The sequence below is a fragment of the Nycticebus coucang genome, chromosome 4 (assembly GCF_027406575.1).
Source record: "Nycticebus coucang isolate mNycCou1 chromosome 4, mNycCou1.pri, whole genome shotgun sequence".
Lineage (NCBI taxonomy): Eukaryota > Metazoa > Chordata > Mammalia > Primates > Lorisidae > Nycticebus > Nycticebus coucang.
The window spans coordinates 129,206,855-129,222,441 of record NC_069783.1 but is presented as its reverse complement, the minus strand read 5'-3'; the positions used below and the strand labels follow the sequence as shown (position 1 = coordinate 129,222,441).

The 15,587-nt window shown below is 44.6% G+C and overlaps 1 protein-coding gene across 1 annotated transcript in view; it reads right to left on the bottom strand.

The window, feature by feature from the left end:
• LOC128584415 (voltage-dependent N-type calcium channel subunit alpha-1B-like) overlaps positions 1–15,587 on the bottom strand; it is a 107,705-nt gene that overhangs the window by 39,287 nt on the left and 52,831 nt on the right. The window contains 3 exon segments of the mRNA XM_053589384.1: positions 10,284–10,498; positions 11,407–11,888; positions 11,890–12,193. Coding sequence (XP_053445359.1) covers positions 10,284–10,498; positions 11,407–11,888; positions 11,890–12,193 — 1,001 coding nt within the window.

The window sequence follows — 15,587 nt, the reverse complement described above, 5'->3', positions numbered from 1 at the left end:
AATACTTATCAATTGATTTTTGACAAAAGTGCCAAAAATAATAAAATGGGAAAATGATAATCCTTTAAAAAAATGGTAATGGAATGATTGGACATCCATTAGAGGGGGGGAAAAAAACCCTTTCAATCCTTATCTCACATTACATATAAAAATTAACTCAAGACTTCAGCTTCTGAAGACAACAGTACTGCCTCATCCACTCTGCTAAGCACAGCAAATACAGTCATCCCCATTTACCCTTGGGGACTACATTCCAAGACCCCCAGGGCATGACCAAAATCTTAGATAGGACTGAACCCTCAAAATACTGTTTTTTCCTATTTATACATACATATGATAAAGTTTAACTTATAAATTAGGCACAGTAAGAGGTTAATATCAATTTATAATAAAATTATAACAATATCCTGTAATAAAAACTATGCAAATGTGGTCTCTGTCAAAATATCTCATTGTATTATTCTCATCCTTCTTATGATGATGTAAGATGATAAAATGCCTATGAAATAGGATCGAGTGAGGTGAATCATAGGCACTGTGATATAAATGGAAAATTACAGAAATAAACAATTTACAAGTATTATATTGCCCACTATTCTAAGTAGTATGATGAAATCTCATGCCATCCTACTCCATTCTGCCCCCAATCACCTCTAATCATTAGCTATCGTGTAAGCTGAAATGGTATCATAGTGCTTGTGCTCAAGTAACCCTCATTTTACTTAATAATGTTCATTTTCAGATTGCAGTGGACCTCAGGTAACTGAAACCTAGGAATGTGAACCCTTGGGCAAGGGTGCTACTCTGTATATGATTCTTGGATATCACATACAAGGCAAATATGAGAAAGTTCTGAAAGGTGTAAAGAAGGTGGCAGATTGGCCAGGAACCTTGGGACCTGAGGAACAATGCAACAGAAAGTTTTTCTTTTCTTTGTTTTCTTTTATGCCCCATACACCCTCAACTTGGTGCCAGAGAAGCTGGCAACTCAGAAATACCAACAAGCACAAATTTGTAAAAGTAAAAAAAAAAAAAATCAGCTCTCTTGGGTGGCGCCTGTGTCTCAGTGGGTAGAGCGCTGCCCCCATATACCAAGAGTAGCTGGTTCAAACTCAGCCCCGGCCAAACTGCAACAACAACAACAAAATCAGATCTCCTTAGTGAATGGACTAGGAAGGGGAAGGCTAGCAAGACAGAGCACTCACAGACAATGACCATGGCACCACAGCCAAGCTCCACAGGGACACTGCAACCTCCACTTACCTCAACAGAGACTGAGTGCGGAGCCTAGAATTCCACCCTCACCATTTGGTTTCAGGAAAGCCAAGTCTCTGGTCTCAAGGGAGCAGGGACTTCTATTCCTGCCCTGTGATAGCAAGACCCTGACCTACACAATGCCAGAGGGCCTTGTGGGGAGCAACCAGCATTAATGACCCATCTTCTCCCTACTTAGGACAGCACATCCTAGTGGAAAGCCAGCACCCTCCCCACTACCTGGAGGGAATGAGGCCAACCCTGCTATGTGGGTGGCAGCCACACTGGTGGCAGTAACAAGGCACTTCTACCTCTCACAGTCCAACTGAGAGAGTGGCATCCCGGGGAGCCCAATGGTAACAAAGACCTCCCTACCACCCAGTGTTGATGGAGGTCAAATTCATCCACCCCATCCAGCAATAATCGGGCAACTCCCAACACTGCCCTTGCTGCAGTGAAAGAACAGCAGACCAGCTAAAGCAGGGAATTTAAACAAGACTCAGAGACTTGCAACATAATACCAAAGTATCTAGGTTTCAATCAAAATTCACTCGTCACACCAAGAACCAGGAAAATCTCCACTTAAATGAGAAAGGCAATCACAAGACACCAAGGTGATATAAATGTTAGAATTAACTGACGAAGATTTTTAAAGCAGCCATCATAAAAATGCTTAACAGATAATTAAAACACACACTTAAAACAAATGAAAAATAGAAAATCTCAGCAAAGAAACAGAAGATATGAAGAACCAAATGGAAACTTTGGAACAGAAAACACAATAACTGAAATTAAAAACTCAATAGATAGGCTCAACAGCAGAATGGAGGGCACAGAGGAAAGAATCAGTGAACTGGAAGATAGAACAATAGAAATTATCCAATATGAACAACAGAGAGAAAATAGACTGAAAAAAGTGAAGAATCTCAGGGGCCTGTATTCATCTTTTCTGTAACAAAAGATGTAACATTCACTTCATCAGAGTCCTTGAACAAAAAGAGAAAGGGGCAAAGATGAAGAAGTATTATTCAAAGAAATAAAAGATGAAAACTTTCCATATTTGGCAAAAGACATAAACTTACAGATTCAAGAAGTTGAGTGAACCCCAAACAGGATAAACTTAAAGAAACTCACGCCAAAACACATCATAATCAAATTCTGAAATATAAAGACAAATAAAAAAAACCTTGAAAGCAGTGAGAGAGAAACAACATTTTACCTATAGGAAGAAAACAATTCGAATGACAGTGGATTTCTCATCAGAAACCATGGAGGTCAGAAGGAAGAGGCACACGTTTTCTTCAAGGGCTGAAAAAAAAAGAACTGTCAACCCAGAAATCTATACCCAATGAAAATATCCTTCAGGAATGAAGGGAAAATCAAGATACTCTCGGATGAAGGAAAACTAAAAGAATCTGTAACCTGCAGACCTACCCTAAAAGAATGTCTAAAAGAAAATCCTCTAAACAGAAAATAAATTATGAAAGAAGAAATATTGGAATAGCAGAAAGGAAAAAAGAATAACAGGAATAAAAATATGGGTAAATACAACACACTTTTCTTCTCTTGAGTTTTATAATTATGAGTTATGTTTGACAACTGAAGCAAAAATTATAACACACTCTGAAGTGGTTCTCATTGTATGCAGAGGAAAAATTTAAGACATTTATATTATAAATGGGGGCAGAAAAGAGATGTAAAGAGAGGTGAAGTTTTTATATTTCATGTGAACTGGTAAAATGACAACACCACTATGTAGGGTAAATTATGTATATAAAATGTAACACCTAGGGCAACAACTAAAAAACCTATAAGAGAGATACACTCAAAAATACTATAGATAAATTAAAATAGATCTGTAAAATATGTTCAAGTAACCCACATGAAGAGAAGTAAAGGAAACTAGAGAAATGGAAAACAAGAAATAAAATAGCAGACGTAAGCTCTAATATATCAATAATTACATTAAATGGAAACAGTAGCTGGGCACGGTGGTGCGCACCTATAATGTCAGCTACTTGGGAGGCTGAAGCAGGAGAATCACTTGAGACCAGGAGTCTGTGACTAGCCTGGGTTACATAGTGAGACCCCTATCTCTAAAAGGAAGAAAAAAAAGAAAAAATTAGCTAGGCATGGTGGTATGCTCCCACAGTCCCAGGTACTCTGGACGCTGAAGTGGGAAGATCGCCTGAGCCTAGAAGTTTGAAGCTACAGTAAGCAGTGATCACTATTCCAGCATAGGCAACACAGTGAGGCCCTATTACTGAAGTAAATAAACAAACAAATAATATATAAGTGGTTTAAATGTGTGAAATAAAAGATGGAAGTGACAGAGTGGATTAAAAACATGATCTACTATCCTATCTATAAGAAACTCACTTCTGGGCAGCGCCCATAGCTCAGTGGGTAGGGTGCCAGCCACATACACCCAGGCTGACAGGTCTGAACCTGGCCTGGGCCAGCTAAACAACAATGACAACTGCAACAACAAAAAAAAAAAAAGGAAAGAAAGAAAAGAAACTCACTTCAAATATATCTCAATAGCGAGGTTGAAATTAAGTTTAAAAACAGACCATGTAAACATTAATTGAAAGAATATTTATATCAGACAGACTTCAGATCAAAGAAAACTACAAGGTACAGAGAAAGATATTATACAATGATTAAAGGGCTGATCCACCAAGAAGATACAGAAACCTTAAATGTGTATGCACCCAACAGCAGAACTGTAAATACATGAAACAAAACTTAAGGGAAATAGATAAAACCACCTTCATAGCTGGAGACCTGAACACCCCTTCACAACAACTGACAGATCAAGACAGAAAGTGAGCACACACAGACACCAGTAACACAACCAGCCAAGAGCGCCTCACTGTCGCTGTGTCCAGTTAATGTGGGATGCACACTCTTCCCAAACACTCAACAGAACACAGATCAAGACATGCCCTAGCCATGAAACAGACCTTAACAAACTAAAAGAAATAAAATAATACAGGATGTGTTCACTGACCACAAAGTAATCATCAAACTAAAAGTCAATAACAGAAAAACAGGAAAATCCCCCCAAATGCTTACAAACCAAACAACATGCTTCTAAATAATCCAAGAGACAAAAAGAAGTCCCAAGGGAAATTTTTTAAGTGGAAGTGAACAGTAGTGAAAATATATAATATGAAAACCTGTGGGACGCAATTGAAGCAATGCCAAGAGGGATACTCATGGAACTAAATGTTTGCAATAGGAAAGAAGAAAAGAGTCAAATCTAAGCTCCCACCTTTAGAAACTAAAAAGGAGTTTTAAGCCCAAAGCAAACAGAAAGAGGAGAGCAGTAAGGAAAAGAAATCAAAAGAAACTGAAAAACAGAAAAACAGTAGAGAAAATCTGGTTCTTTGAAAAGATCAGTAAAATTAACAAAATTCTAGCAAGTCTGACAAAAATAAAAGAGAAAGGGCAACACATTACCAATATCAGAAGTGAGGCAGCAGCTGCCACTACAGATCATGCTGACATCAAAAGGACATTAACAAAATATTACAAACTATACACATTAATTAGATAAATTAAATGGACCAATTCCTCAAAAAGCACAGACTACTGGGCACAACTCACCCAACAGCCCTATCTATACCTATTAAGAAAAGTGAATTTGTAGCTTAAAACTTTCAAAAAAGAAATGTTTCATTGGCAAATTCTACCAAACATTTAAAGAAGAATTAACATGAGTTCAACAGCATCTCCTCCAAAAAAACAGAAGGAACAATTCCATTCAACTCAGAACATTTTAGGAATCCAATATTACTCTGATTCCCAAATCAGACAAAGACAATTCAAACCATTTTATAAATCAGTATTACTCTGATACTAAAACCAAAGACAGCACAAAAAAGAAAATTACAAACCAATATCCATCATGAATATAGCAGCAAAACTCCTAACTAAATATTAGCAAATAGAATTCAGCAATATACAGGAAAAATTATACACAAATAACCAGTAGGGTTTATCCCAGGGTTCAGGCTGGTTTGATATCTGAACACCAATCAATACAAACTACCTTACTCACAGGAAAAAAAAGGAAAAAACAAACCATGGCCATATCAAATGTATTAAAAACTCTCAAAAAAAAAAAAAGTCAGGAATAAAGAGGAACTTCCTCTAGTTGGTAAAGAACACCTACAAAAACAACAGCCATGTAAGATGCCCTGCAGGTGTAATCCCACATGGGTGCATCTTACAAGGGTACATGTGAAACTTAGTAAATGTAGAATATAATTGTCCTAATACAGTAACTGAGAAAATGTCAGGAAGGCTATGTTAACCAGTGTGATGAAAATGTGTCAAACTGTTTATAAAACCAGTGTATGGTGCCCTATGATCGCACTAATGTACACAGCTGATTTAATATTAATTAAAAAAAATAAATAAATGTTCAGTTTAGCAGAAAAAAAAAACACCCAAAAACTTAGGTGGGAAACTGCATGCCCCCTAAGGCGGGACGTCACTCCCCACAGCTGACCCCAGACATGCCCCATGGAAGGGAGGGGAACAAAGGCACATGTGGAAATGGACAAAACCAAAACTGTTCATTTGCAGATGACCTTATTATCCACATACAAAATCCCAAAGAATCCACAAACGTATATCTAGAGGAAATATATGCCAAAATTACTTCTAAAACTTTTCTTTTGGGTGGCGCCTGTGGCTCAAGGAGTAGGGCGCCTGCCCCATATACTGGAAGTGGCGGGTTCAAACCCGGCCCCAGCCAAAAAAAAAACAACTTTTCTTTTAAAGTTTGATAAAAGAAGCCAAATCAGAATTGTAATCTACAATTAAATTAGTAATCAGGCAAATTCATAACTTTAAATAATCATATAATAAAATAAAATATCCAACTCAAGAAGCTAGAAAACGAACAACAAAGTAAAACAACAGAAAGCTAGAGGGAAATAATAATAACAATAAAGGGAAGTAATGATTTTAACAACAAGACCACAGTAGTACTAATAAATTAAAAGGCTGGCTTTCTTTTTATGAAAAAAGTATATAATGAATAGTTCACTTTTTTTAAAAAAAGGAAAACACAAAGGATAAAAATGACAAGGGAGAAAACGCACTGAAACAGAGAGAAACTAAAAACAAAACTGAAGCCACTCAAACTTCTATATAAATAAACTGGGAAACCTAGATCAAATCAATTTTTAAGAACACAAGGGAATTCTACCAAATATCTAAAACCCAAATAATTCCAATGCTACTTGAACTACTCCAGAGCACAGGAAGAAAATATCCTACTTCTTTTTATGAGGCAAGAACATGAACATCTCACAGATTAACTCCTCAGGTGAGATTTCCCAGTAGACTGCCTTCAAGTTTTATAATGTCCCTACTTCAGGAAAACACATATAGTGTATATCTCTCATTACAGCTCTAAATTTCAAAGCTTATAAATCTCTTTTCCAATGATGGACTTTTTGGCTAATGCTTATGTAGGAAAAATGTATACAACCCCAAAACTCAGTATAATGTTTTTAACAAAATAATGTGGGAAAAATCCTCAGGCAAGCTTCCAAATTCAGTTGGTAGATGATCAGAATCATGTGTGGATGTTTTTGAAAACCCTAAGTTTTAATAAATGAGGTGTCCAAGTAATGGTTTATAAACAGGTACTTTAATTGGGGATCAGGAAAAAATATGCTAAACATGTTATGTCCTAGTATGATAGTTTGTTACTTTTCGTTGTTTAATAGTGCTTTAATTATAATTTACATTGGGGATTTTTAGTTAACATGTAACCTATTATAACTTTTTACCATTTTAAATTATGAAAATGAGACACCTTTTCAGAACATTTGATTTTTAGGAATGGAGCAGTGAAGTTAAGCAAGAGATAACTATATGGGATTGATTTCTAAACGTTACGATATTTGAGTGCAATATAAGAAAGCTAATGAACATATCTCACTTAAAAATATCAACCCAAGGGTAGCGCATGTGGCTCTGTGAGTAGGGCGCCGGCCCCATCTACCAAGGGTGGCGGGTTCAAACCTGGCCCCAGCCAAACTGCAACAACAACAACAAAAAAAATAGCTGGGAAATAGCTGGGCGTTGTGGTGGGCGCCTGTAGTCCCAGCTACTCGGGAGACTGAGGCAAGAGAATCGCCTAAGCCCAAGAGCTGGAGGTTGCTGTGAGCTGTGACACCATGGCACTCTATTGAGGGTGACAAAGTGAAACTCTGTCTCTAAAAAAAAAAAAAGTCAACCCCAAATCCTACATAAAATATTAAATGGAATCCAACAGCACACTAAAAATAAATACGACATCAATAAACCAAATTGGGTTTATTCTGATTATAAAGATAGTTTTATATTGGGAAATTAATTACTATAAACCTCTATATTTTAAGAGAGAAAAGACATGCTCTCTATGGATGCTGAAAGGGTCTTCAACAAAATTTAACATCTACTCCAGATAAAAACACTTACTGAACTAGGAATGAATGGTTACCATAACACGATTTTACATACACATATATACCCTTCAGGCCCCAAACTAGAATCTCACTTAATGTAGGCAGAAATAGCACAAGCAAAGCCACTAAAACTCCATTGTTATCTGACAGTAAAATCAGACCAAAAAATAATGAGAGACCTGAGACTTAGAAAGGAAGAGTTAGAACTATATTTGTAGATTTCTTTTGATAATATACTCGGAGAAAACAAAGAGAATCAACATTAAAACTAATAAACAATATGAGGATTCAGTAGGATACATTATTATTATATAAATATCATATAAAAAGCCTTGATTTCTGCTTCGAGCAGACGTAATAACACAGACCAGATTAAACCACATTCCTCAACATTAACAACCAAATACCAGACATCATGAGAATGAAAACGCAGGTCACAAACTAGGAAAATATCCTTCAAGAACACATATATGCTAAAAGATTTGCATCCAAAACATACAAAAAACTCTTAAAACTCAACAATTAGAAAATAAACAACCAGATGGACAAAAGATCTGAATAGGAACCTCATCAAAGAGGATCATAACAGGTGGCAAGCATATGAAAAGATGCACATATGTAGCATGGAATCTCACATTAAACAAGATACTACTACATGCCTAATTAGAACAGCCAAAACCCAAAACACTGACACCCAGTATTGGCGAGGATATGGAATGATGGGAAATCTTATTGATCACCGGTGAAAATACAAAATGGTGCAGACACTTCACAGAAAGTCTGTCAGTTTCTTATAAAGAGAAATACAGTTTTACCATACAACCCAACAGTCATGCACTTAGGGATTTACATATGTGAGCTGAAAACTTACGTCCACAAATAAACTTGAACATAAATGTTTATAGCAATTTTATTCATAATAGCTGAAAACTGGAAGCAATCAAGATGTCCTTCAATAGATAAATGAGTAAACAAACTATGGTACATCCAGACAACAAAATATTAACTCAATGCTAAAAAAAAAAAAATTGCTATCAAGCCACAAAAAGACAGAAGAACAAGCATACTGGCAAGTGAAAGAAGCCCATCTGAAAAAGCTACATACTATTTGATTACAATCTAATGACATTCTGGAAAAGGCAAATATATGGAGACAGTAAAAGATCTGTGGTTACCAGCAAGGGTGGTGGAAAAGAAATAGAGAAAGTGGGCAGGGGTCGCATCTGGATTCCTGTGGATAGAAGCCAGGTGGAGACCCGGGCTGGCCCTCAAGCTAATCCAGAGAGAATCAGAGAAGGCAGCAGGAAAGACAAAGACTCTTGTGCCCAAAGGAAGTAACCCAGACAATGAATTAAGGACGCAAACAAAAAGGGAAGATGGAGCAGCTAGAGCCTGTGGCCATCCTTGGTTATGCCTGGGATCATGCACTGGTCCACAGGCCCAGGCGAGAGCCCCTGAGTAAGAGACAACAGGCACATGTGTCTCATTGTGCCAGTGCATCTGCAAACGTGTGTGTGTGTGTGTGGAGGCACCTGACTGGGTTTACCCCATCTGCTTGAGAACTAAATGCTTCATCTGGCACTCAGTGTGAATCCTGCTACTATAGCCTCTCTCCTACCCAGTTGGAACGTTTCTTTTGTACTTAGAGGGGACAGCTCCTCTTGGATGCTCATGAAATGACCATGCACTGTGTCCACTGTGTGAGTAGCTGTGACTGTTGCCTTCAGGTCTCTGCCTACTACATTGACTTGAAGACAGAAAAGGCTTTTTTTTTTTTTTTTTTTAATGGAAACAGAGTCTCAGTCTGTTGCCCAGGCTAGGATGCAGTGGTGTCGTTACAGCTCCCAGCAACCTCTTGGATTCAAGAGATACTGCCTCAGCCTCCCATCTAATTTTAGTAGAGATGAGGTATCACTCTTGCTCAGGATGGTCTCAAACTCCTGAACTCAAGTGATCCTTCCACCTCGTCCTCCCAGAGTGCTGGGGTTGCAGGTATGAGCCATTGTACAGGCCCAGAAATGACATCTCATTCACACGTGCCCTCAGGGCACGTGACAGAGCAAGAAGAAAGACAGCAACCGTGCAAAGGCCTGAGAGAAACTTCAGGGTAGGGGCTATACAGGCATGTGAACAGCTGGAAGAAGGGCTACGGAGAATCTTTTCCTCCTCACCTACCAGGCAAGGCTACAGCCATACTCTTTAGCAGCTTCTCAGCAACTAAAAAGAATTGTGACCACTTTGTGGTCTATCTTCCTGGCAAGACAGACTCCCTCCTCCTGTGTTCCTCACACTCTAAAACAATGCCTGGCACTTAGCTGGCAACTTGCAAATATTTTTGAGGGAAGGAGAATGGAGCTTACCCTTAGTTATTCTGGGGCACTAGAAGTCAAAGGGATAACAAGTGACAGATGCTGACAGCAAAGGACTTTCTCTGTAGCTGGAGAACGAGTCAGAGGCACTCTGTGTACCCAACTAGATGCCAAGCAGGAGGCATGGGGATAGCTGGACCTGCACAAGGTGGACCCTGCCCTACCGGTATAGGGAGATACTCATGGGGAACCACGGTTGTCTTCCCAGGAGGGCCCGTCAGAGTCACTGGGATGTGTACAGTGGTGCTTGGGTCTGAGGGGTGACTGCCCATCCGAGTGACATTTCGTTGATTATCTGCGTCCTCTGGTTGCTCCTCCACCTTCTGGAGACAGGTGCTAGGCAGTGTGTGCACAGGGCCCACACCCATTGTCCCACTGGCCTCCAGGTCACAGTGCAGCTCCCTGCAACCAAAAATGTACATCAGAATCTGGCACTGCTCCAAACTCCTATTCATTCTACAAAACCCAGTTCCTTAAACCTCTCTCTAGACCAAGTACATTTCTGAGTATCTCCTCTTCTACTCTGGCTTTTTTGCATCGTTGTTATCATCCTGTGTACATCTCTGTGTCTTTAGATTTGAAACGTAGGGATGAGGCTGACATCTGTAAGCCCTGGGTACAGAGCTGGCACAGCTGGCAAAGTATGTCCAGAAAGCAAAGTCTGTCCAGAAAGTATTCAGCCACGCAGTAGAGAAAACACGGACCTGCCTAGCTGGATAGTTTCTGGACTGCCCTCGTGCATACCAACAGAATTGTGTGGAGAGTGAAGATGTCTGGAGTAAGACCTCTCCCTAACCAGCCACCCGCCACCAGGTGCCCCACTGGGCAGAAGGCTCAGTCCAGGAGCTCTGTATATACAAACAGCCTGGAGCTGGGCTAGTCTGTGCTGCAATCCAAGTGAAATGTTCTGGCTGCCAGTCAGCAAGCCTGAGACGGCTGGTGTCCACTGGCAGGCTGCTGCTATCTCAGGCTCTCCCCAGCCAGGGAGCAGACCTGGCTACCTGAAGGGGGCTGGGGGGTCTGCACTGGCACTCTAGCCTGACAGCCTTCTCAGGCGCTCCTGCTTCTCCTTCCACAGTGGGCCCCATCTCTCTTCTTAATAGGCCACTTTGTTGCTCCAAAGTCAGTGTATCCCAAACCAGTCTCAGCAGCTCCCCCCAGACCTTCTTGCCTTAAGTGTGCCTTCAAACAAAGCCAGATACTCTTGCCAAGCAGCCTCAAGCATCTCCGGTCACCCTGCAGGGCAGGAGAGCTCCCGCTCCTGACCCCGTGGACCTCTCCCCCAGGCCCACCCCTGACTGCTCACTCACTTGGGCTGGTGGTTCCGGAGCTCCTTCTCCTTGTCCACTTCGGCGACCTCGGCTTCCTTCTCAGCGGCCTCCTTCGTGGCAGCGTCCTGCACGGGAAGCGACTTGTGCCGCCCCCGGTGCCGCCTCGCTGGCTCCTCCCCACTGTCCGCTTCCCGGGGGCCACCCCGGTGTCGCAAGCGCCGCTCGCCTTTGGCCGTGGATGCGGCGCCCTCCTTGCCCTGGTTGCACGCGTGCCGATGCGCGCGGTGGCGCCGGGGCTCCCTGTCGGCCGCCTCCTCCGGGGAGCCGTGCCAGTGGTGGCGCTGGCCGCCCTCGGGGCCCGGCCCCCGGCCACGCTCGCCCCGCGCCTTCGGAGGGCCTGCGGCTTCCTTGCTGTGGCTGCGGTCGGGCCGCACCCGCTCCTCACTGGCACTGGGCTCCCCGCTGTCCGCCCTCGGGGCGTCCACTCTGTCCGGTTCCCCTGCCCCCGGAGGCCGCCACAGGGGCCTTGTCCCTGTCTCAGTGCCGGTGGTGCCTGCGCTGCGTGTCGGCGCCCTCGGTGGCCTCGGGTCGGGCCTTGCCCCCTGGGGGTGCCCGCGGGCCATCCCGGCCCGGCTCCACAACCAGTGGCCGGTCCAGGTGTGTCTTCATGTGGGGCCGCAAGTGACGAGTGGTGGCGAAGCGCAGCCGCTCCTCGGGGTCCAGCTCGCTGTACAGCGCCTCGCAGCTGGCTCTCAGGTTCTGCAGCCTCAGCTGGCTGGCCCGCTGCTCCCACAACGAGTGTGCCTTGGCCGAGTTCTGCTGCCTGCTGCGGGAAGATGGGCGGTGAGCTGGGCCCTGCCGGCGCCCAGCCCACCTCTGTCGTGGGGAAGCCACAGATGGACACACAGCAATGGAGGGATGGCAGAGTGGGCGCGCAGGAAGGAGGAGAGGAGCAGGGCTTATAGTAAACCTCAAGATCCCTTATGGTGGAAGCAGAAAGGATCACAGGGGAGGTGGGGGATGGAATTCAGGGCCCTGCCCCCACAGCGTCCCTCAGGCTGCAGACTGTGACTGCACCCACATGTCAGGAGGATGCTGGGGGGTCCCCAGGACTGGGCAGGGCCTGGAGGTCAAGGAGTGCAGGGCGTTAGAAATGCTAGACTCCAGCAAGGCTTGGTAGAAAGGCTTCTGGGGCCAGTGGGCAGCTGGCCGGCAAGGCAAGGCCAAGCTCTGGAGAGAAGGGCCTCACAGAAATGGGCAGGACTAAGGGAGAGATGGGAGTCAGGCATCTCCCTGGGGAGCTGCCTCTGCTCCAGTGGAGGGGCTAGACACATGGCTACCTCTCCTCAGGAGCAAAGCTACCAGCCAGGAGAAAGAGTCTCTGCAAGGGATCAGGGAAAGAGGGTGACACTGATGCAGGGCCAACAGGAACAGAGGGGGCATCTGAACAGAGCCTTACTCCCCAAAGGGTCAGCCCCAGCCAGGCAAATGACAATTGGCTGCATACCCAGGAGCCCAGAAGTCAGGTCTGGGGCCAGAGACAGCCCCTCTGTGGTCACCATGTCCTCTTCTCTCTTGGCTCCATGGACAGCCCTTCCCTCCACCAGGAGCAGAGCCAGAATACAGCCCTTAGTGTCCACCAGCACCAGAGGTGGCTGGTGGTCCAGACTCAACCCTCACTGCATTGGCTACCAAAGGCCTTGACCCATCCTCAGCTTCATAGGCCCAGACACCTCCCCTGTCCACATGTCACACATGGGACTCCACAACCCAGGGTGCATGGGAAGCCCTTTGCATCATGGGCTCTTTGATGAATAAGACCACCAAAGTAGGTGATTCCAGCCCTACTTTGCCAACCAAAAACCTCATCTGGGGCCAGAGTCTGATCCTTCAGCCTCTGGAGGCTTCTGGATGGCCTTGGCAGTGGCGGTAGCACCACCAATGCTGATGGCCACGGCATCTATTTCTTTAAAACAGCCACACAGTACTCTGGGCTCAGTGCCCACTTCCTTCAGCCATTACAAACCCCCAAGAGTCAGGTGCTACCCTTGTCCCATTTCACCGAAGATACTGAGTCTAGAGAAAGGACATGACTTGCTGAGGGTCCCACACTGAGTTGCTGAGAGATCCAGGATCAGACACATGCAAGGGCAAAGGGCCAAAAGCATCAAAAGGAGATGTGAATCTTCTCCCGACAACACCTGCTCTAACAGCACAGATGCAGGTACAGCCTATGTAGGCCCAAGCTAGCCACCAGTTCCAGGTCCTAAGCTGCTAAGCACAACTCTGATCTGCAGACACAGATGGCCAGGCATGGGAAAAGCCCAGTTCCAGCCCATCCAAGTTAGCTGACAAGAAGTCCTGTCCCTTTGCAGAAGTCTAGCTGCAGTGTGGTGAGCAGTTCCCAGGGGTTATAAGTATGAAAGCAAAAGCTCAGGCAGGGGCCAAGCAGGACTGCCCACAGGGCCCACCTCCAACCCACATTTTGGCTGCTGCCCACGGCCCTCACCTATGCCCCAGTGTGGAAGCCCAACTCCCAAGGGTACCCTGAGACAGGCCCACAGAGGACCCACCTGCTCCCAGGGAGACTCGAGTCTCAATAATGCTGAACGTGTAAAGTGAAAGACAGACATGAGGGGCAGTCAGCAGGCACAGGATCCCTGTGAGGGCTGATGGTTGGTCACCGCCTTAAGCTTCTCAATCAGTCCAGCAGCCCTAAATGGGCCTGCACTCTAAGCCATTTAGTCAGCAGCGGTTCAGCCTGTTCAGATGAAGCCAACATCTTAGTGACCGGCATCACAGTTCTCTGTCAGAAAAGACAGGCAATGAAGACGAGAGACACACAGAAGCTGGGCACTCAGGTCTGTGTGGGCAGGTGGGGATGGGCTGCTGACTGCACAACTCTGCCCTGTACTGGCCCTCAGATGTGGTTCTTTCTCTCCTAGGAACAAGCTGAAGTACCCAGACAGGCCAAGCTGTCTTTGGACTGAAGGGTGCTACTGGGCTAACAGGTCTCACTCGTGACTACCCAGAGTGAGACACTAAGCAGCCTGTGCAAGGGCCACTGCCCACCCACCCACTTTGGCCCCAGTGCAGTTCCTCTGCCCAGCCTGCTCCTTCTGATCTGCCACTCTGGGCCCTGCTGTCACAGAGACTATCTGCATCTGCTTACAATTCAGCCAGTACCACTGAATTCCTCTCTGGATATGTCCCCTAAGTCCGAATCTGTGTACCCAATTTCTCCTTGCTGGTATCTGAGTTAGCCTGCACTTACTCTGGTCGATGTCTCCGCCCTTGCTCAGCTTACCACATAAACTGCACTGACATACAGGCAAAGTCCTTATTTAAAAGGGCTGTTTTAGAAATCACACAGAGAACCAGCTCCCATAATGACCCTAGCTTGTAGGCACAACCCAGCTGTTCCATGAAGGACAGCTCAGCCATACTCACCCCAGGTGCTATGGATGTTGGCAGGACTCAGAAAAGAGCTCAATTCTCTGCAGCCCTGAATTGAGGTCTCTAGGTTGAGATCAGATAGACCTGCTGACAGTGTAAAGCAGTCTAGCTGTGACACCATCAGTATCAACATCTGCATCTTATTCCACAATGTGGATTAGTTATTTAGAATGCAATGTGCTTTCTTACCCCATAAGACATCAGCTAGCTAGAGATAATCAATTCTCATGGGAAGCCTGAACCCAGCTCTATGCTGACTGCCTACAAGGAAGCTTGAGGCAGGGACACCCGAAGCCTCACCACCACCAGTGTGCAGAGAACACACCTGGCCACTTCAGGGACCCCTTACCTGCAGGGCCTAACCTTACCTTCAAGAGGAATCCCATAGAGACAACCACCTGTAAGCACTTCCCAGAAGGAGCTGCCCAAAGACAGGTAGGCCAGTAGGGCTGCTGTTCCCCTAGAGGTTTTGAAGGCTCTTACTTGGGCTCTGACTAGTCGACCAGAGTTTTACTCATGGACAGCTGTTCTACTTTTCTCCAGTACAAGGACTTCCTGAGGATCACAGACATGTTCCTTCCCAAGTAAGAGGGCTGGGGGCCCATGAATGTCTCCAGAGAGCCCATAAAGAACCCTCTCTGGTATCCTTTCCCATAGGGCCTGACTTCATGGGAACACAAGGACACCTGAGCCCATGGCACCCAGGAAAAGCAGATATGCTTAAGACACCAGCAAGACTGCACACAACCAGACAGCAGACAAAA